This window comes from Podarcis muralis, chromosome 10, assembly GCF_964188315.1.
Source record: "Podarcis muralis chromosome 10, rPodMur119.hap1.1, whole genome shotgun sequence".
NCBI lineage: Eukaryota > Metazoa > Chordata > Lepidosauria > Squamata > Lacertidae > Podarcis > Podarcis muralis.
Genome location: NC_135664.1, coordinates 21,338,145 through 21,358,970, shown reverse-complemented (window position 1 = coordinate 21,358,970; position 20,826 = coordinate 21,338,145). Strand labels below are relative to the sequence as shown.

The 20,826-nt window shown below is 45.5% G+C and overlaps 1 protein-coding gene across 2 annotated transcripts; it reads left to right on the top strand.

Moving 5' to 3' along the window:
- The first annotated feature begins 8,987 nt into the window (after positions 1–8,987).
- WNT16 (Wnt family member 16) lies at positions 8,988–17,770 on the top strand. Of its 2 annotated transcripts, none has more exons than XM_028747276.2 (4): positions 8,988–9,309; positions 12,625–12,899; positions 14,214–14,500; positions 16,995–17,770. In XM_028747276.2, exons 1-4 carry the CDS (start codon positions 9,209–9,211, stop codon positions 17,457–17,459), a joined length of 1,128 nt encoding a protein of 375 aa, XP_028603109.2. In that variant the 5' UTR covers positions 8,988–9,208; the 3' UTR covers positions 17,460–17,770. The 2 variants fall into 2 exon arrangements, with proteins under 2 accessions (XP_028603109.2, XP_028603108.2); XM_028747275.2 differs by having other exon boundaries at positions 12,610–12,899.
- Positions 17,771–20,826: the final 3,056 nt, after the last annotated feature.

Here is a 20,826-nt window from a genome sequence, read left to right as displayed (position 1 = left end):
TATTCCTTCCTTAATACAAGCTTCAGCTCCAGACGATAAGCAGAGTGACCTCTTGTCTCTAATACCTTTCTATTCCAGACATTGCAAGACTGGACTGACAATTTATTTGGGGCAGTAATTTTCATGGATGATAAAAAGGAAAATAACAACAGAGCCAATACTTTAAAAGAAGCACCTGCAGACTGCAATCCCGTATACACCTTCGTAGGATGAAGTTCTAGTTAACAATGGGACTTAGTTTTAAGCAGAAATGCATTGCATGTCACTGACCCACACTGCAGACATTTAATACTTAAGATGAATCAGAGCTCTTCATTTTGAAGTTAATTAGGCGACAACCGTGGAGGTCACTACTGAATTACCCTTGCCATCATCCAGCCCTGTATCAAGCACTTCCAGTGTAAAATGACAGTGGCAAAAGACACAGATTTGCCAGTGTTATGTCTATTTATTATTATTTCGAAAACATTGGAATATCAGCCAAAATGAAGCAAATTTGCTAACCTTTGCCAAAGGAAAAGCATCAGTGAAAAACTGCACAGCTGGTCAAGTGATTAATGCCGTCATGAATATAGTTAGACCTCAACAAATTCTGTGGGATGCTACTGCTGACGCTTGAGTTCCGGTTATGAGGTTTGATTTTGTAGCTTCCACATCATGAATTTCATCTTCCATTGTTCCTTAGTTTGCGTCAGGACTCAAGTCCTATATTGAATGCCAGAAATATCTGAAGTAATAAGAAATGTCTCTAGGTCTTAGGAGGGTGTGATTCCATTGCTACGAAATTACCATATGTGTTTCTCGGCTTAGTGTCTAGAGCAGTGTTTCTCAAACTTAGGTCTTCAGCTGTTTTTGGACTACAACTCCGATCATCCCTAGCTAGCAAGACCAGGGGTCAAGGATGATGGGAACTGTAGTCTGAAAATAGCTGGAGACCCAAGTTTGAGAAACACTGATCAAGAGCTTCCAGCCAGGTTCAACACTGGACATCTTTCTTTAGAAACTATTTTTGTTTATAAGCTTCCCTTTTAAGCTGTGCTTTGTTGGAGATGTACTATCCAGTACAACCCTAAGCAGAACCAATACCTGTAGCACTGATAAAAGGTTAGTCAGAAAATATATCTTGGACTTCCCAACAGTGTTCAAAACTCCCATTGTTCTAGGCGCATTTTGCGACAGGGCATTTCATTAGTGTGAGCAGTTTCTGAGCTCTGGGCACAGTGCTGCGCCTAAGATTTCAAATTAAGACTGCAGGGTGGAAGGAAAGGGGGACCTTTTTCTGCCTCCCCACTACTCTCTGAAGATTAGAAAAGAGACCCTCTGAAGAATATTAGGCGGGTGGGCAGGGGAAAGACTAGACCATGTGAAAAATGAACATAATATTTTAGCTGCAGTTCATTCATTTTCAGCTTTGTATGCTTGTTATTTAAAAAAAAGCACACCTGGAGAGTCTGTTGTTGCGCCCATGACTTCGGTTTAATATGCCTTCTAGCTCCTAGCTTCCATATCTTTAACACTGCTACCCAAGGTATAAGGTCATGATTGCTAACCTTCACAGTCTGAATCCTCAAATGGGAAATTGTCAAAGTGTAGAGGAAGAATTAGCTGCTCAACGTGATACCACTCCTTCTGTTTCAAGTCATTACTCGCAAGCATCTGGAATATCTGTGGAGACCTTACGGTCCATATGTGGTCAAAGCTGTGAAGACTTCTGGAAACCAGAACAGCTGCAGTGGGCAGGAGACATCTGAAGTAAATACGGTCAACTTGCTGGTGATGTGCACAGAAGCTGAAGAGCCAAAACTGTACTTGGCTAAGAAGAAGAAAAATACTTAATTCTCTGAGATAAGTTACCACAATTGCTGGCCAAAGCGAAGGCTTGAGTGGAAGAAGACACTGTACTATTCAGCTCAGGGCAAAGTATCTCATATTTCACTCCCGATTATTGTATGAAGAGATGGTGGCTGTGAGCGTTGCAAACCATCTCCTCATGAACGCAGCCTTACAGCAATTTCTCCATGTGGTTGCTGTTACCAAGTGAGGAGGACATCATAAGCGGCGGCTTGCTTAGGCACAGCCTATATTTCCTTCAGGGTGTTTGTGGTGCTGTGGGCAGAAGAATCCACCAGACCCGATGGCAAGAATCTGCACACAAGAAGCTTACCACAGGGTCACCGTTGCCAAGAGGAACAAGCAAATGAGGTCCCTACGTGGCAGCCGATGTAGAACTGGTCCCGAGGGACAGGCCTGAGAAGTACTCTTTGAAGCACCAAGACTTGACAAGCACTTCCATAGCACCGAAGATGACAGATGAAAAAATTAAACTCCTGATTCTGAAGCTTCCATTAACATTACAAAAAATAATAATAATGCATTCATCCACTGAAAGTTTGACGTGCAAGTTATATGTAATCATTTGAGCCTGTGGAATATGCCTGCGGGAGCTATTTGGACGGCTTTTGCTACAGCGAGAAGTTAATTTACTGCAGAAGCCAGGCTTTAAAAATGATAGGGTGGCTTTTTTTATTTTCTTTGAATGAAAACGAGTGGCCTGGCACGGCAGATCATTTTATGTCAGAATTGGAGGACTTCCTTCAGTTAACTCCCCAAGGCAGCTGCAGGGAGGTTTTAACCTGTTGCCACTGAAGAATGTCAAGAGCGGTGTTAAATATGAAGCAACTTAAATAAATCCCGTTTTCCCACCTAGCTTTAACCTTGACACTTCCGCAAATGATGTGTTGTGTTTCGGTGTATTCATCCATCTGTGTTTCCGTTCACTATTCGTAAGGGCTCGTCCACACTTCAGTTTGTGCTATGACAACTCAGTTGGTAGAGTGTGAGACTCGTAATCTCAGAGTTGTGGGTTTGAGCCCGAAGTTGGGCAAAATATTCCTGCATCGCAAGGAGTTGGACTAGATGATCCTTGTGGTCCCTTCCAACTCTACAATTCTATGATTTCTGGATTTGAGAGGTTTTTCTACTGTCCCACAACTTTTCCTGAGAAAACCCACTGCCTACTGCTGAATCAGAACAAACCCCAATCTGCAGATTGTTCCAGTTCAGCAGTAAACAGCGGGTATTTTCTGAGGAAAACAGCAGGACAAAAGAATAACTTCTCAGAAATCACGGGACAAACAAAAGTGTGAATGAGCCCTAAGCTACAGTCAGTTACTGCCCTGCAATTTAGTCTTAGCATCCTCCTGAACAAAGAAAATTAATGTCCGTCGAGAATTATGTAACCTGCAAGCATTTTACATTTTATGAAGTCTTAGTAGTTCGAGGGAGCATTCCACTCAGAGGCTTTGTTCTATTTCACTGCATTGTGTTTCCATCATTCAATTATTGTTATCTTTATGTTTCAGACCGTGCTATAAACTGCCTCAGGAGTTTGAAGGGCAGGATACAAATATATCCCCAAACCAATCAACCACTGTACATTTATGTGAGAGTAAGCTCCATTGTATTGTGAGACTTACTTCTGGGTGAACATGAGCTTCTGCTTTTCCAGTTATTGCAGATCAGTGATGCAGCCGGGAAGAAATGCCTGAATCATTTTCATGAGCTACAAGTTTACGGAGGTGCACACGGCTGTATTTTCTCGCGCCTGCATGCTGAGACTTCCTTACAACAAAGTGAGTCACCCAAATACAGTCGTACCTTGGTTTTCGAACAGCTTAGTTCTCAAACGTTTTGGCTCCTGAACACCTCAAACCCAGAAGTGACTGTTCCAGTTTGCGAACTATTTCTGGAAGCTGAACATCCAAAGGGGCTTCCGATTGGCTGCAGGAACTTCCTGCAGCCAATCGGAAGCCGCGCTTTGGTTTCTGAACATTTTGGAAGCCGAACACACTTCCGGAATGGATTCTGTTTGACTTCCAAGGTACGATTGTACAAGACAAGTGGTCTCCTGACGAAGGGCACCATATACCCCCAATTCACCCCTCATAGTTTTCAAATTTGTAAAATTCCTGAATGGAACTGACACGGCTTGAGAGTCTTTTTCTTCAGTGTGGCACAGCTGAGATGGATGCAGTTTCAGCAAACAGAAAGCCAGTTGGTTTTATCCCTGAAATGAGTCCTCAGGCAGGTAATAAGTGAGCGTAGATGCACCACTGGTGGAACTCTGCTGTGGATTGGTTGGGATGCTTAGATTTATTTCTGTAGACACCCATTGGTCCAAGAAATGCAGGGCTTGGGGTGGCTCCCTAAGGAGGATGACAAAATTAGACCGCAGCCAAGCTTCTAGCTAGCACTTGATGGTTTCCTATTCCTGCCCCTTTCCATCTTCCATCCTTAATCCCTGCCTGCATTGCCTGCCCCCCCCCATAAGACTGATGAACTGTATACCTACTATATGAAAGTTAACAACTGGACAACAAAAATGGATTTTACATGCTCTAATGGTCTCCTTTAATCAGCAGATTGATAATATGATAACAAAATAACAACAACAACAATCTTTATTACGGTCCAGAGACCAACAAAACATTACAAGTCAATACAGAGTTCATACAGCCTACCTCCAAGTTAATCAAGCACTTTGTTTGGAATATAGGGCTCATTTGTTCTTGCAACCACCGATAAAAACTTTGCCACTGCCAACGTTCTAGCTTTTGTCCGGTCTTCCAGTAGGAACCTGACATAGTGAGCCTCTGACTTTCCCGGGAAAGGCACCAGCAAGGGTAGTATCAGTTCAGCCCTGGCCTGCTCATACTTCGCACAGTGCAGCAAAATATGATTTATGGAATCGATGTCTTGAGCACACGAGCAAAGTCTGTCCTGGTAGGGAACTCCTCTCAACCTACCATCCAGCAGTGCAGAGGGGAAGACATTCAGTCTGGCTTTGGTGAAAAGCCTTCGATAGTTAGGTACTGTCAGGTTTTTGATGTAAGATGTTAACTCAAAGACATACCCATATTGAACTCCTGCTGCCAGTGGACTACAGACTGCATGTGATCGAGATCGCAAGTCACTGTGTGCATTGTCCCATAATCTTTGCTTTAAAACCTTTTGGGCACCTTCATAGCCCAGGTAATACAGTTGGGGGGGAGACAGACCAATAGAGGTGGCTTTTTTAGCCATGGTTTTCTGCCATTTGCTGACAAATTCCTCATTGGTCAAATGTTGGTACAGACCCTTCCCTAGATTAAACACTGAAATCCTGAGCCAATGTTTTAGGGCAGCCCACCACGCTCTAGCTGAAATTGGGCATTCACCAGCTAATATGATAACACTTGCAACCTACAAACGGACTGCTTACAGACGTAGACTCTGCTTGGATAAATGCGACAAAATTTGGAACAAATATATACAAAATGTAGTAGGCTATTAATATTTACATTAGTATTAGGACAATAATATCCAATTGATAAAAGAATGTATGGGCTATGGTATTTTTTTTGTATATATTCATTTATATTTTTCCCTTTACCTAGTTGTGTGTTTTTTTCTTTTTGTATCACTTTACTGCTTCATGTTTGATTCCACCCCCCCCAAAAAAAAATTCTATTAAAAAAGAGAGAGAGACCGATACAAGGTCAAGAGGAAAGCTAAGGGAAGGTGGGAGGAGAATGTACCAAAGGCTGGATTCCATCAACCTTCATAAAGGCAGTCTTCCATTATCATTCTGTGTGAAGAGGCCCAGACACAGCAACTTACCAGTGTGTGTGTGTGTGTTCTATTCTCAAACAATATCCCCATGTTTCCCTTCTACAACAAACCTCACAAACGCCACACCCAATTAAATAGGGCTGCCCTCGTTTGTGGAATGCAACAGCTGTAGAACTGTGATGTGTTCCCCTACCCTCCAACAGAAATACTTCCCGAAGTGAAATTATCTCATTTATGGAGCATTCGCCCTCCTTCACATCCTTTGCCAAGTAAAAAATCTGAAAGAAGATTTCTGCACTTCCTTGACTTCAGGCAAGTCAGATAGCCTTTGATGAAGTAAGCCGTTTCGGATATAGATCAAGATAATGGCAGAAATGTTGTTTTTCAGTTCATAGACTCGTACCAGGGCTGGTAGAAAACAGAAGGTCGAATCAAAACTTCTCCCCTAAGTGAGTGGATGTCAGGCTCCCCTCCCTCACCACAAACTCATGGCCACTTAATATTTATTTCTTTTGTTCTACAAATCAAAGCACATGCGTAACTCATATTTTAATAAGCGTAGTCTTGCTCTTCTAATGTGATGGATGCCCACCCCCTTCTTCAGCAAAGTTCTGAGAAGTCAGGTGCATTCGTTGTCCACCTTAGTCATTCATCTCGCTTCTGTTATTTGGACTTGAGGGCAGTAACTGGTGAAAAGGGCCATAGCTCACAGGCAGAGAATCTGCCTTGAATGCAAAATGTTCCAATTTCAATTCCTGGGTAGGGAATCACTAGGGAGGGCTGGGAACGCCCCCTGTCTGAAACCCCAAAATGCCCTTGCCAGTAGAGTGGTACCTTGGTTCTCAAACTTAATCCGTTCTGGAAGTCCGTTCCAAAACCAAAGTGCTCCAAAACCAAGGCGCACTTTCCCATAGTAAGTACAGTGGTACCTCGCAAGACGAATGCCTCGCAAGACGAAAAACTCGCAAGACGAAAGGGTTTTTGGTTTTTGGAGTTGCTTCGCAAGACGATTTTCCCTATGGGCTTGCTTCGCAAGACGGAAACGTCTTGCAAGTTTGTTTCCTTTTTCTTAACACCGTTAATACAGTTGCGACTTGACTTTGAGGAGCAACTCATAGAACGTGGTGTGGTAGCCTTTTTTGAGGTTTTTAAAGACTTTGGTGATTTTTGAAGCTTTTCCAAAACTTTCTCAACACCGTGCTTCACAAGACGAAAAAAATCGCAAGATGACAAAACTCGCGGAACGAATTAATTTCGTCTTGCGAGGCACCACTGTAATGCAAAACGGATTAATCTGTTCCAGACTTTTAAAAACAACCCCTAAAACAGCAATTTAACGTTATCCATTTCCGCAGTCACACCAATCAATCAATAGCTGAACTGGGTTCCACACAGTCACAAAAACAAATTAATTGGAAAAGCCTCAAAAACAAAAACGCAAAATAAATAGCAAAAACAAAAGCATCAAACTTAATTCGTTTCCGGAAGTCTGTTTGACTTCCAAAATGTTTGAAAACCAAGGCGCAGCTTTTGATTGGTGCAGGCGCCCCAGAAACAATAGCCGACAGCCGCATTGGATGTTCAGCTTCCGAAAAACGTTTGAAAACCGGACACTTACTTCCGGGTTTTGGGCGTTTGAGTACCAAGGCGTTTGAGAAACAAGGTACCACTGTATATAGATGGACCAGTGCTATTTTTCTAGAAAAAGAAGTTGCCGGAACTCACCATGAACGCCTCCCTTGTTCTCTTAGAATGGCAATGGCACCCACCTGAGTTCCGGTGAGTTCTGGCTAAAAAAGAGAGAGCCCTGGATAGACCAATGGTCTAAGGCAGTGTTCTTGTATATTCCTATGTAAAAATCCCCATTCTGTACAGCTAGGGGCCTGGTCAAAACAGCCTCAATCTCTGTTTTCAGAAATAAAATAAATCAATCACAGGTCCATAGACCAGGGAGGGGGGGGCTGGGAGGCTGTGCCTCTGGGTGTTTTTTGTGGGGTTTTTTTAGGGGGCGCAACCAGGTGCCCCCACAACAGGGTACTTCATCGGAACCTGGCTCCGGTGCACAAGGGAGATGCAGAGTCATAAACAGCAGATTCAAAACGATACAACATCCCTCCTAAATGTGTTGAAATCTGTCCTGGAGAAACAGTTCCAGAATTTAACACAATTTCCATTTCAGGTGATACAGCAATTTAATAATTTGGCTCGCGCTACTTGCTGAAAAACGAGCGAGGCTGCAATCCTATGCACCGGGAGAGAGGACGCTTTCATTCTTTATAAAGTAACTTTTTTAAACCTCCAGAACTATCAGGATTGGAAACCATTCTGATTTCGCTGTCTAAAGCTTTTATAAGAATTAGATTTATTCAAATCTATTGCAGGGATAGGTAAGGAATTTTAGGCATGGGAGCTAATTGTGGCCCCCAAGCTCCCAAGCCTAAAATCCTGCCCTTGGCTCCTCCCTAGACCACACCCCCTTCCCAAGCCACGCCCCTCACCAGCCTTACTTTGCCCCTGCCTTCAGTCTTTTGGCCGGTCTGGAACATATCTTCAAACTTTGATCATGCATGGATGGAGGATAGATGAGCGTGGGAAAACTAGGCCACTGTACAAAGGGGAAAGTTGCAATTTATTGTTCTGCATGGGTGCAGCTAAGGGGGGCGCAGGGAGGGGCAGCTCCCCCCCCCCAAATCAATAAAAATACATAGCTAACTGAGGTTCTGCCCCCTCAAAAATCCTGCCTACGAGGCATTTTTATTATTTATTGAATTTATATACCACTCTATAGGTGGAGGTCTCAGGGGCGGTTCACAGAACAAAATCAAAAGACAAAACCACAGAACACTCAATCAAAATAAAAACAACAAAAAACCCACATTTTAAAAGGGCATAGGATGTCAATCAATCAACCATGCGGCCCTCAGATGGCTGCCCGAGAGGGAACGTGGCCCTCGAGCTGGAAAAATGCTGCTCATGCCTGATCTGTTATATTGATGCAGCGAGCTTTCCTAAGGATGCAAACTTCAGCTTGCTATTCCATTCCAGGGATTTATTGTGCCATCTCTCCCGGCGGTAAGCGGAGAATTGCTAGTAAAATGGTGTTGAGACACGGAAAGCAGCATTTTTCAGGATCCAGAGCAGCGCCTGTTCCCTGATGCTCCGTGATGCGCGTTCTCCCTTCTTGCAGCGCAAAATTTCGGTTTTATTCTTATTTTTTTTGCAGAAGGCTCGCCTGATTGCGACCGCGTGCAGGCGAGCCCTTCGGAACGTGCCGCAGCCAATGAGAAGCGCGTTTCATATTGATGAGCCGCCGCCAGCCAATGAGGCGGCGAGCGAGAGTCGCCGAAGTGGAGAGGAGCGAGGCGAGGCGCGCCAGAACTTCTCTCCCTTTCGGAGGGAGCGCTGCTCTCTTGGGTCGTGTCCGGTGGATCGCCGGCCGGGGATCGCGCTGCCCTCGCAGGTGATCCGCGTGAGCGGCGCTCCCCTCAATTAGGGGACGGGCTTTTAAGGCGCTGTCTCTGCTCAGGACTGAAGATCGCAGCTGCGGGAGCGGAGAGCGGCTGGGTGGGGATCTCCCGGGGATCTCCATGCCCTGGCTATGGAGAAGGGGGCGCCCTGGGGAATCCTGCCTCGCCTGTGCGTGCTGTGCACGGCGCTGCTCTGGCAACTTTGGCCCTGCGGCGCCCACGGCAACTGGATGTGAGTAGAAGCGGGTGCCGAGCGGGATCCCTCATTTCCCGGGGTCGGGGGTGGGGTGATCGAATTGGCAGCGTCTCTCCTACCTTCGGGACAAATGTAAGCTGTTCTCAGCTCTGCAGAATGTCTCTCAAAGATAATAGAATCGTAGAGTTGGAAAGGGATCACGAGTATCATTAATCCAATACCTTGCAATGCAGGAATACGGAGTTGTCCCATACGGGGATCGAACCTGCAACCTTGGCGTTATATCAGCACGGTGCTCAAACCAACGACGTTACCCGGGCGTTAACTCGATTCCGGGCTTTGGGCAGTTTTCACGCGTGCGGGGTTTGAATCTCCCGGGTCTGTGCGTAATAGAATGCCAACTTTCCCGCACGCCATGGAAGCTCCTTCCTTTCTTTCTTTTTGCACGTGCGAGGCGCGGCTGTTTATAAGGAAAGCTCTTTGGTGGGTTGTCACGCGACTTTCAAAGCTTCACCTGGTGAGCCAGGATGCTCATTCCCATAACAAATGCCGCCGCGTTAGTAAAGCTCAAAGGGGCGGCTGCATGCATAGTCATTTATGCCGATCTAAAAGGAGCTGCTTTACTAAGGAGGCTCAAAGAATCCGGGGGATCCTGTGCCTTCATGAGAGAAGGAACGCCAAGGCAGGATGTGTGCAAATGCTCCTGAAACACCTTTTTAAAGGTCCCTTTTTAAACTGAGAAATGTTAGTGTGCCATATATATATATATATATATATATATGGCAGAGACATTGCCTGTACATTTTCACCAGGGTTGCCATTTTTCCCATCAAATAACACATTGCAAACGTAGCAAAGCGGAAGGCTGATTTCATCCTTACAAGTTTCTAGGACGCCCTAGAAAGCGAACTTTTTCGATTCCTTTAGTAAAAAATAAATACAAACCTGCCTCCCCTTTTATAATATTCACAAATGGCGGCAGCAAAGTTTGCAGATCTCTTTTGTGTGTGTTGTTTGAGAAGAACCTGAAACCCTGATTTGATTTGAAGGTACGAATCTGTTTGAAACTTGGTTACATGGCCTACAATTTAGCATGCATTTATTTATATCCTATCTTTCCACCAAGGAGCTGAAGGGTACATGCATGGTTTCCCCCCCTCCCCATTTTATCCTCACAACAACCCTGTGAAGTAGGTTAGGCTAAGAAACGGTGGCTGGTCCAATGAAATTCATGGCTGAGTGAAGATTTAAAGCTGGTCTCCCAACGCTCTAAACACCAGATCACCCCTGGATGCTTTCACCCAGCATGGAATGGAGAAAGTGGACTGCAAAGCATTTCTCCCTTGCTCTGTAAATACTGGAAACCAGGGTTATCCAATAAGGCGTGGGGGGGAAGGGGGCGGATCCAGCACACCAGTTACATGGCAACAGTAGTGGGTTTCTTGCGTCCCAGCTTCCCATGGGCATTTGATTTGATTGGGAAAGAGAGGTGAGGTTTTTTTTAGCTGGTGCTCAGAGGATGCGTTCTGTGAAACGATTCTGCTCCTTTCACATTTGCAGAGATAATTTTGTGCTCAGGATCTGGCAAGGTGGAATCCTGCCTGGATATGACTTGTGGTGATTAAATTAAACACACACAAATGCCATAGGCCTGGGGTGTTTGCGGGAATGTCATTAACTGCAGATGTGATACAGGCTGTTACAATTTAGTAGCCTCTCATGACTGTATTTGCCCAAGTGGCTCCAGGAAATTGTGTTTGAATTATCTCATATCAGTACAGTGGTACCTTGGGTTACATATGCTTCAGGTTACAGAAATAGTACCTCAGGTTAAGAACTTTGCTTCAGGATGAGAACAGAAATCGTGCAGCGGCGGTGCGGCGACAGCAGGAGGCCCCATTAGCTCAAGTGGTGCTTCAGGTTAAGAACAGTTTCAGGTTAAGTACAGACCTCTGGAACAAATTAAGTACTTAACCCGAGGTACCACTATATATCAAAAGGGGAAAGCTACATTGTACAATGAGGTTTTTAAAATCACCTTTTGTTTACTATGGGAATTTCCTGGTCAAAGGGCTTTGTACAGTTCCTCAGTGACATCTATCACCTACCAAGGGACTGTTCAGTCCTCTTTCTGACTGTTGCTGAGTTAGAAGGCCACAGTGGGGAGCCTCTAGCCCAGCCTTCCGCAACACTGGCCCCCCGGATATTGTTGGACCACAACTCCCATCATCCCTGGTAGCTGAGGATGATGGGAGTTGTAGCCCAATAACACCATCATCCAAGTTTGAGAAAGGGTGCCTAGCCCTCATTGGATTCTCTAAAACTCCCATGGGGCCCTTTTGGCCAAGCTCACCTGCCCCACACCTGATGTCATGTAAGGTGAAGGAAGAAAAACCGGGTCACCTGATGTCATGGTGGTACCAGGTGATTGACAGATGGGTGACTCCACCCAGTTGTCAAACCCGGCGCTTTGGGGATGTGGGAGATAGTGATCCCTCCTGCAGGATCCTCTCAGGCAACAGTCTTGCCCTGCCACAGAAATCCACAATGCCTAGCCCTAACCCCTCCCTCTCGTCTCCAGTCCTAGCTTATCATTTGATTTCAGGTGCTTCTTGTTCCACACCTATTGTTGGGGAATGTTGCATTTGGAAGCGTCATATATTGCTTTCGGAAGTGGCCAATAAAGATTACAAGATATTCTTTGCAAAATAATAACACCCCCCCTTCCCACATCAATCAGCCAAAGACCTGATGAAGAGGACTGTTTTCGCCTGGTGCCTAAAAATATAGAATGAAGGAGCCTGGCGAACCGCCCTGGGGAGAGCACTCCATAAGCAGGGAGCCACTACAGAAAAGGCCCGTTCTCATGGTGCCACCATCTGGACATCACGTGGAGGAGGCTAAGGAAGAAGGGCATCAGGTGATGAATGCAGAGAGGCGGTCCTTGAAGTATTGCGGTCCTGAGCCATTTAAGGCTTTATAGGTCAAAACCAGCATTTTGAATTGGGCCCAGAAACTAATTGGTAGCCAGTGGAGTCGTGCCGGGATCGGTGTAATATGATCTAACTGGTGACCATTGTTTAATATCCAGATGTCCAGGACCACAACTCCCATTGGTCTCAGCCAGCATGGCCAGTGGTCAGGGATGATGGGGGTCACAGCCTTAGCTACTCCCTCTGCTGGTCTTCCATGAATTTGTGTTCCTTTGACCCTCTGGTGTTTCGATAGCCCTTTCACATGGCTGGGTTGTTTGAGCCGCGGCTCCTCTTTCCTGTTTTGGCCGCTCTCGTCTTACCTGTGTCAAATGAAATGTCCGGTGCTTGGGTCTCACCCCAGGGGCTGCTTTTTCAGGTGGCTGGGCATGGCCTCCTTCGGTGTCCCCGAGAAACTGGGCTGCGCCAACCTGCCCCTGAACGGCCGTCAAAAGGACCTGTGCAAGAAGCATCCCAACCTCCTGCCCAGCATCCGCGAAGGAGCCCGCCTGGGGATTGAGGAGTGCCAGAGCCAGTTCAAACACGAGCGCTGGAACTGCCTCCTGCCACTCGAGACGGCTTCTAAGACTTCCAACCCTTCGCCCATCTCTGTGGCTCCTGCTTCCTCCGGCTTTGGCTATGAACTGAGCAGCGGTAGGTCCTCTGGTTGGGAGGAGTGGGAAAGTGGCAGGTTTGAGACGCACCATCTCATGTCCCGTCCATGCAGTGCACATTAGAAATCAGCCGGGTGCCTTTTGCGACTGGCGCGGGCCCAATTGTGACCATGTGGAGACCATGTGGCAAAGGTTCCCCATCCTTTGCAATAATTCAAAGGTAGCCAACATTTGCCTTCCAAATGTTGGTGGTCTACAATTCCTGTCTTCCCCAACCAGCAGAACCAGTGGTCATTGTTGTTGCAACATCTTGAGGTAAAGATAAAAGGCTCCCTGGACGGTTAAGTCCAGTCAAAGGCGACTATTGTGTTGCGGCACTCATCTCGCTTTCAGGCCGAGGGTGTCGGCATTTGTCCACAGACAACTTTCTGGATCATGTGACCAGCATGACTAAACCACTTCTGGCGCAAAGGAAACCAGAGCGGACGGAAATGCCTTTTACCTTCCCACCGCAGCAGTACCTATTTATCTACTTGCACTGGCGTGCTTTCGAACTGCTAGGTTGGCAGGAGCAGGTACTGAGCAATGGGAGCTCACCCGTCACAGGGATTCAAACCACCAACCTTCCGATTGGGAAGCCCAAGAGGCTCAGTGGTTTAGACCACAGCACCACCTGCATCTTTTAAACTAGCTGACTAAATTAGTCCTATTTGGGCCAGCATGGAGACCAGGGGAGAATTAGCTGTGGGATCCCAGAGCAGGCAATCTTCATAAAAAGGGGAGGCGGAGGGAAGGAAGGTGAATAAAAGATCAGGCTGAAAGCCAGGCGGAATAGATCTGTCTTACAGGCCCTGTGGAAGGAAGTTAAATCCTGCAGGGCCCTGGTCTCGTGTGACAGAGCATTCCACCAGGTCAGAGCCATCCCTGAGAAGGCCCTGGCCCTGGTGGAGGATAATCTAACTTCCTTAGGGCCTGGGACCTCTAAAGTTTCATCCTAAAGTATCTCCTATGTTTCGTTCACTGTGTGGTGTTCTGATCTTGTACAGTCATACCTTGGTTGACGAACACCTTGCGAGTCGAACATTTTGGCTTCCGAACGCCACAAAACTGGAAGTGAGTGTTCCGGTTTGCGAATGTTCTTTGGAACCCAAACATTCGGTGCGGCTTACGTGGCTTCTGATTGGCTGCAGGAGCTTCCTGCAGCCAATCGGAAGCCATGCCTTGGTTTCCAAACATTTTGAAAGTCGAATGGACTTCCGGAACAGATTCTGTTTGACTTCCGAGATACGACTATATGATGCACTTTTTCTATGCCGATAAAGGAGATTGATTGAATGACTGTGTCCTTCTGCAGGTACCAAAGAAACAGCGTTCATCTCGGCGGTGACAGCAGCAGGCCTTGTGCATTCCGTGACTCATTCGTGCAGCATGGGGAACATGACCGACTGTGCCTGTGACCCCAAGCTACAGAGCGGCGGCTCAGCCAGCGAAGGCTGGCACTGGGGCGGCTGCTCTGATGACATCCAGTATGGAATGTGGCTGAGCAGAAAGTTTTTAGACGGCCCTGCAGAAAACGTCACGGGGAAAGATGGCAGCAGGCTGCTAGCCATGAACCTGCATAACAACGAAGCTGGAAGACTGGTATGGATTTGACTCCTGTCCTCCCATTCCACTTGTAATATGTAGCCAATGAATGGTAGAGGGTGACACAGTTTCCTGGCTGCTTTCCCATCTCCCTGGCCTTAAGCCATCATGCCCCAAGATCTTCCATCTCCCCCCCCCCCCCCCCAATAATGTTTATTAATTTTCATACAAAAGCATGACTTTAACATAACAGAAAAAGAAAGAATAAAGAAAATAAAATACTTCAAACACTACCACATACACTAAGACTTAATTAGTTAATTGAAATCCAACTTCATAAACATATTACTTGACTTCCTCTAATCTCTTCCAACTGAATTTCCTTGTAATTAAATGTAGCAGTTTCCAATATCATTATTTCATATAACAATATTCCAGTCATAATCAAATTTCCTAACTTTTCTTACCGTATTTTTTCTTATTTATTTATTTAATCCTAATTTAATCCTAGGCCTAATTAGTTCTTTCAAGTGGTTACAAATCTTTAATATTACAATATTTATTCAAATAGTCTTTAAATTTCTTCCAATCTTCTTGGTATTCCTCTTTTTTCTGGTAGCGGATTCTCCCGGTGAGATCAGCCAGCTCCATAAATTCCAACATCTTCATCTGACATTCTTCTACTGTTGGTAATTCTTGTGTTTTCCATTTTTTGGCTAGTAAAATCCGTCAAGATCTTCCATCTCTTTGACCTGCACACAAAATGATAGCTTCCTCCGATTATGCATTCCCTGTGTGGAGCTTTTCTTTAAGAAACCTGCATGTTTTAAATGTGAAGGTTGAAAACTTGTCTTTCCCCACCATTGCGTTTGTCTGACAAATTCTGGGCCATACACAAAGTGGCTTATTTATTATGGGGTAGATCCAGGCCTATGCAGAGTTGTGTTCACGCGGTTTTTCAGCGGTTCCTCCTTCCCTCTGCAGCCTGCTAAAAAACTACTCCAGAAAGTTGAGCCGCATGGGAGGGCAAGTGTTGGGGGCTGCAGGTGGAATTTGTGAAAATCATTTCTCCCCACCCTTCGCCAGGAACCCCAGATTAAGCGGGGGCCCACCTGTGAGCAGAAAGAGCCTGTTCATTCATGGAGGGGCGTGTCTGGATCCAAACCTGTATTTTTATCCTGTCCACCTTCAGGTTGTTCAAAATAACTGCCCCACCACCTTTTGTGTCTTCCTTATCCTGTGTTATCTTCACAGCAACTAGCTGCGAAGTAAGTTAAAGTGAGACTTGTCCAGGGTCACTTAGTGAACATCGCAACCAAGTCCAAGACTAACCACTAAACTCTCTAGTTTTTAGAGACCCGGGATTTGCCGCAGAAGGTGTGACTTCTAAGCAGCATCCTACCACCACCGCTACAGGAATTGAAACAAAAATATATATTCTAATATATTCCAATAATGGAGCTCAGATCAGTACTGGACTCGGATTTTGCAAGCTCTTAGCTATCAGGGATGCTATTTCAGATATTAGTTGGGGTTAGCAATGATTTCAGTAGAGGACAAGATTCTTGTGAAAAGGATGGTTCTCATAGGTCAGGTGCATGCATCAGCTGCTCTGCCATATATATATATATAATGTGTGTGTGTGTGTGTGTGTGTGTGGTCTTGTGCATATTCAGATGCTTACACAGATTGATGTGCCGTTGTTAAGAACCTGAGAGGTGCAGTTGGGTAGAGGAAAAAGGAGTTACTGTGTATAGGTGGGGAAGACAAGTATTAGTGTTTTAGAGAGAAAAGCACGCGTGTCTCTGGTATCTATATGTGTAAGAGTGAGACTGGCATGCCCGCCTTACATATTTTTCCTGGTCTGGGAGGAATGCTTTTGTTGTTGTTCTTACACACACAAAAACAACAATAACAATTGTGTTGCTGTCCATGTGCAAAATCAGTTTTGTGTTATCTCCACAATCGGAGCCAGCAGGACATAGGTGATTCCCCGTGGCAAGTATGAAGTTGTCTAATGATGTGTTATGCCACGACCCCATAATAACCATTCTGTGAATCGCCCCCGAGATCTTTTCACGAAGGGCAGTATTTAAATTTTGACAACAATTAATAGCAGCAACAATAATAACAGTAATAATAGGGTTTTTTATATTATTTTTGTGACTGCTGCCCCACAGCTCTTTCTCAAAATTTGAAATTTGCCTGCTGGTCCTAAAAGGCGGGCAACCTTTGCCATAGCTGAAGAGACTAGGTGTAGTTCTGTTTTGAGAAACGGCTTGGCTCTTTGGCTGCAGAACTGTTGCAATGAAAGCAAGAACCTGAGCTCTAGTTGTGCATATGGCTCTCTCACACTTACATGTCTGCTTTTTTGTTCTTTAATCTCTGGCCTCATTTCTGAGAAGCAGACAACTCCTAAATGGAAGATGTTTAAACATTTTGGGCATTGTCATTTCATAGCCTTAGAAGCGTAGAATCTGTTGCTCGGTAGTTAACAAATGAGCAGAACGTTGCTTGATCGTGGATTGTTTTGGTCTCAACTTTTCCCCAGGCCGTCGCAAAGCTGATGACGGTGGATTGCCGTTGCCACGGAGTCTCGGGCTCCTGCGCTCTCAAGACGTGCTGGAAGACTATGTCCTCCTTTGCAAAGATTGGCAGTCTTTTGAAAGAGAAGTACGAAAGCAGCATCCAGATTTCCGACAGGGCGAGAAGAAAGATACGCAGGAAAGACAAAAGGCAGCGGAAGATACCAATCCGCAAAGAAGATCTGCTGTACATCCACAAGTCCCCTAACTACTGTGTTGAAGATCCCAAACTGGGAGTCGCCGGGACGCAAGGAAGGGAATGCAACCGTACTTCTGAGGGGCCGGATGGATGCAACCTCCTGTGCTGCGGCCGCGGTTACAACACACACGTCGTCAGGCAAGTGGAGAGATGCGACTGCAAGTTTGTTTGGTGTTGTTACGTACGCTGCAGAAGATGCGAGACCATGACTGATGTCCATACTTGCAAGTGAAACCGTACCTGAAAATAGATGACGAGAGAAAAACCCTGAGAAATAGCCTTCTCGTGGTCCTGCTAAGATGACGAGAGAAAAACCCTGAGAAATAGCCTTCTCGTGGTCCTGCTAAGGAGGCGTCTCAAGATGAAGAGCCTCAAAGGCCAAAGGTGTTGGTTTGTATCGAAAGGGCATCTCGGAATAAGTAGAGGCCCCATTTAAAACTAATAGTAGTGGAGACCTGGATCATCTGAAGAATTTTGCCTAGCTGGGTGGCCTACTTGAGCGACTTGTGCCCCTGATCGCCGTGAATAGTCAGTATTTTGATCAGTGAACACGTCTTTGCCAACGCTGGACACACACAGTTCTCAAGGCAGCCAGAAGAGCTTAAATGAAACATTTAGAGGCTACAATGACGCCTGGTACGAGATAAACTGATCCCATGTATTAAGAGTACTTTGTTTATTGAGACCTCTGGGAGCAAAGGATTACCAGCAGTTGTACGGCTGTTTGCTTAGCTAGTCAAATGTTAAGGGTAAGACTGAGATGTTCATCAGTTAACCGAGCTGAGTCTAAAATGGGTTGAATAGCTTTCTTGGGCAGATCTGGACCTTGGCGTTGGGAGTACACACCAGTTAAAGCGAAATGATGTGTAGCTGCGACCTCCTGGTGGTTTTTTAAATTTTTAGTTGTGTCTTCTCCAGTGCCATTAAAAGCTTCATTGAGGAAAAGGGAGAGAAATAGAGCAGCTTTGTGGGAACATTGTTGTGTCATCGCTTAAGGCATTCTCATTCCTTCCCCCCTCCCCCAACCAAATTATGCTGATTATTTTTGTGATGTGATGTGATGCTCCATTCTTTTTATGGAAATGTCTCCCATATGCTATTGCTAAACACACCTGTCTGTGACTATAACATGCCAGTGTGCTATGAAAACTATGGTGTGTGTGTCAGTGAATTTGGCGCATGCTCCATTGACAGGAGGATCAATCCATGATGGATGGATGCATTGTCTTCCTCACATTAGCTGCAGAGCTGCTGCCAGCTCAGCTTATTAAGAAGGGTAGAAAAATCCTAGAAGACATTGCTCTCTTTAGATCTTTTTGGCCACCCTGCAAGAGGCATTTATTCTGATCAGGTTAATCAATATCTTGTTTCTTTGGCACAGTCGTTGTTTCCTAGTCATTGCAAGTATGGTCAGTCAAAAGTGGTTTGCCAGCTCGGGTGGAGGAAGGAAGGGGGTGACTTGGAGATCATTGTGGTGCAAATGCACTAGCAGGAGTATTGGATCGACTCCTTTGGTGTCTTTGCGCAACAATGACCTCGCCACCACCTCATCCCTTCCTCTTGCGCCGAAAGCCACTTCTGTGGCCAATGTTGATAAACCGATAAGCTTTGTGAGTCCGGATCTACTAGATGGCATTGGAGCTCCATCCAATAAAATGGTTAATCTACATTTAGTCATATACTGTACTTGACGTAAGGAAAAAATGGGCTTTGCAAACTTAAGAACTTGCTTGCAAATTTTGGGCAATGTTGGCTATTCAGTGAACATGCATCCTGATTTTTTTGCCCAGAGGTTGGATGGCATTGCGTCGCAGCAAGCATTGTCCCATACTTTCTATCGAGTGCCTTTTCCTGTCCCTTTCCTTACTGCAAAAAGTCTGTTCTATTGGGGGAATGGCTTTTGTTGCAGCAAACCTTCCAGTCAGCTATAATGGCACAGCCTGAATTTGCCAGTTTGTGATGGAATCCCACCCCCAAATAGCAACAGTCTGGAATTTCCCCAAGTCCTGTTGAAGTGAGAGGGGTGAGCTTCTGAGTAGACATACAGGATTGCACTGTTAATACGTTTGCTTAAATTATGCTTTCTGAAATTTTCTAAGAGAACACTGGACCAACCTTTAATGGCCTCAATTTAAAACAGAGGCTCTAGGAAAGGTAAGAGAGAGGAACACAAAATTATCCTCTTGATTTAGTTTTTCAGGTGTTTGCTGATGTGCCTTTGGTCTTATGGGAAGAAATGTCTTAGAATCATAGAATTGTAGAGTTGAAAGGGACCACAAGGGTCATCTAGTCCAGCCCCCTGCAATACAGGAATATTTTGCCCAGTGGGGCTAGAAACCACAACCCTAAGATTAAGAGTCTCTTGCTCTGCCATCTGAGCTACTAAGGCAGATCAGCTCTTTTAATCTGGTTCACCAACCTACTGATTCAAAATCACCTTGGCTCTTCTAGCTTATCCAATATGGATGACTTGAGGCTGGGATCCCATTTACTTGGAAGTAAGGCCCATTCTGATTTGTTGTTGTTGTTTAGTTGTTTAGTTGTGTCTGACTCTTTGTGACCCCATGGGCCAGAGCATGCCAGGCACTCCTGTCTTCCACTGCCTCCCGCAGTTTGGTCAAACTCATGCTGGTAGCTTCGAGAACACTGTCCAACCATCTCATCCTCTGTCGTCCCCTTCTCCTTGTGCCCTCCATCTTTCCCAGCATCAGGGTCTTTTCCAGGGAGTCTTCTCTTCTCATGAGGTGGCCAAAGTATTGGAGCCTCAGCTTCAGGATCTGTCCTTCCAGTGAGCACTCAGGGCTGATTTCCTTCAGAATGGATCGGTTTGATCTTCTTGCAGTCCATGGGACTCTCAAGAGTCTCCTCCAGCACCAGAATTCAAAAGCATCAATTCTGATTAGTCATGGGTAAAGTTGTGCTGTGAAAAAGGCAAGTCAAGGCGTTCCTGCTTTGTGAATGGTGCCATTGTTTCTAAGGACATTGTCCAACTGGAGCATGTCTTGCCAATCAGAAGGTCGGCTGTTCGAATCTGTGCAACGGGGAGCATGTCTACAGGAGGGCTGACCTGGTGAGGGATCTGGAAACCAAGTTCTGTGTGCAATGCTTGAAAGAGTTGGGTATGTTTTGTTTGAAGGAGTGATGATTAAGTTCAAGCCTTCAAATATCTGAAGGGATGTCATACAGGAGACAGAACAGGCTTCTTCTCCACTGTTCCAAAGGATGGGACTAGGACCAGCAGTGAGATTGCAGGGAAGGAGATTTTGGCTAAATTTTTTAAGGGAAGCCTTACTTAAGAGCCACTCAATAGCAGAATATGCAGTCTCAGACAGTCGTGGGCTGTCCATTGCTGGAGGCGTTCAGTCAGAGGTTCAAGCAAATGTTTATGGTGTTGTTTGATCCTGCACTGCAGACCTTGCCTGGACCAGATAACCTCTGTATCATAGAATCATCACCAATGAACTACAGTAGGTTAATCTGTTGCACAGCAGGAGCAGCTCTGAATTGAATTTTAAAATTCTATGAGATGATGTGGGACTTTTCTCTAAAAACAGCATAAAATCTGACTGTATAGGTCTGTTGTGCATGCTTTCCTGGAT

Excerpts from the sequence above, each read along its gene's own strand:
- WNT16 (XM_028747275.2), top strand. The coding sequence starts at position 9,209 with ATGGAGAAGGGGGCGCCCTGGGGAATCCTGCCTCGCCTGTGCGTGCTG. Across the intron at positions 12,900-14,213 it reads TGGCTATGAACTGAGCAGCG|GTACCAAAGAAACAGCGTTC; the intron begins GTAGGTCCTCTG and ends GTCCTTCTGCAG. Across the intron at positions 14,501-16,994 it reads ACAACGAAGCTGGAAGACTG|GCCGTCGCAAAGCTGATGAC; the intron begins GTATGGATTTGA and ends ACTTTTCCCCAG.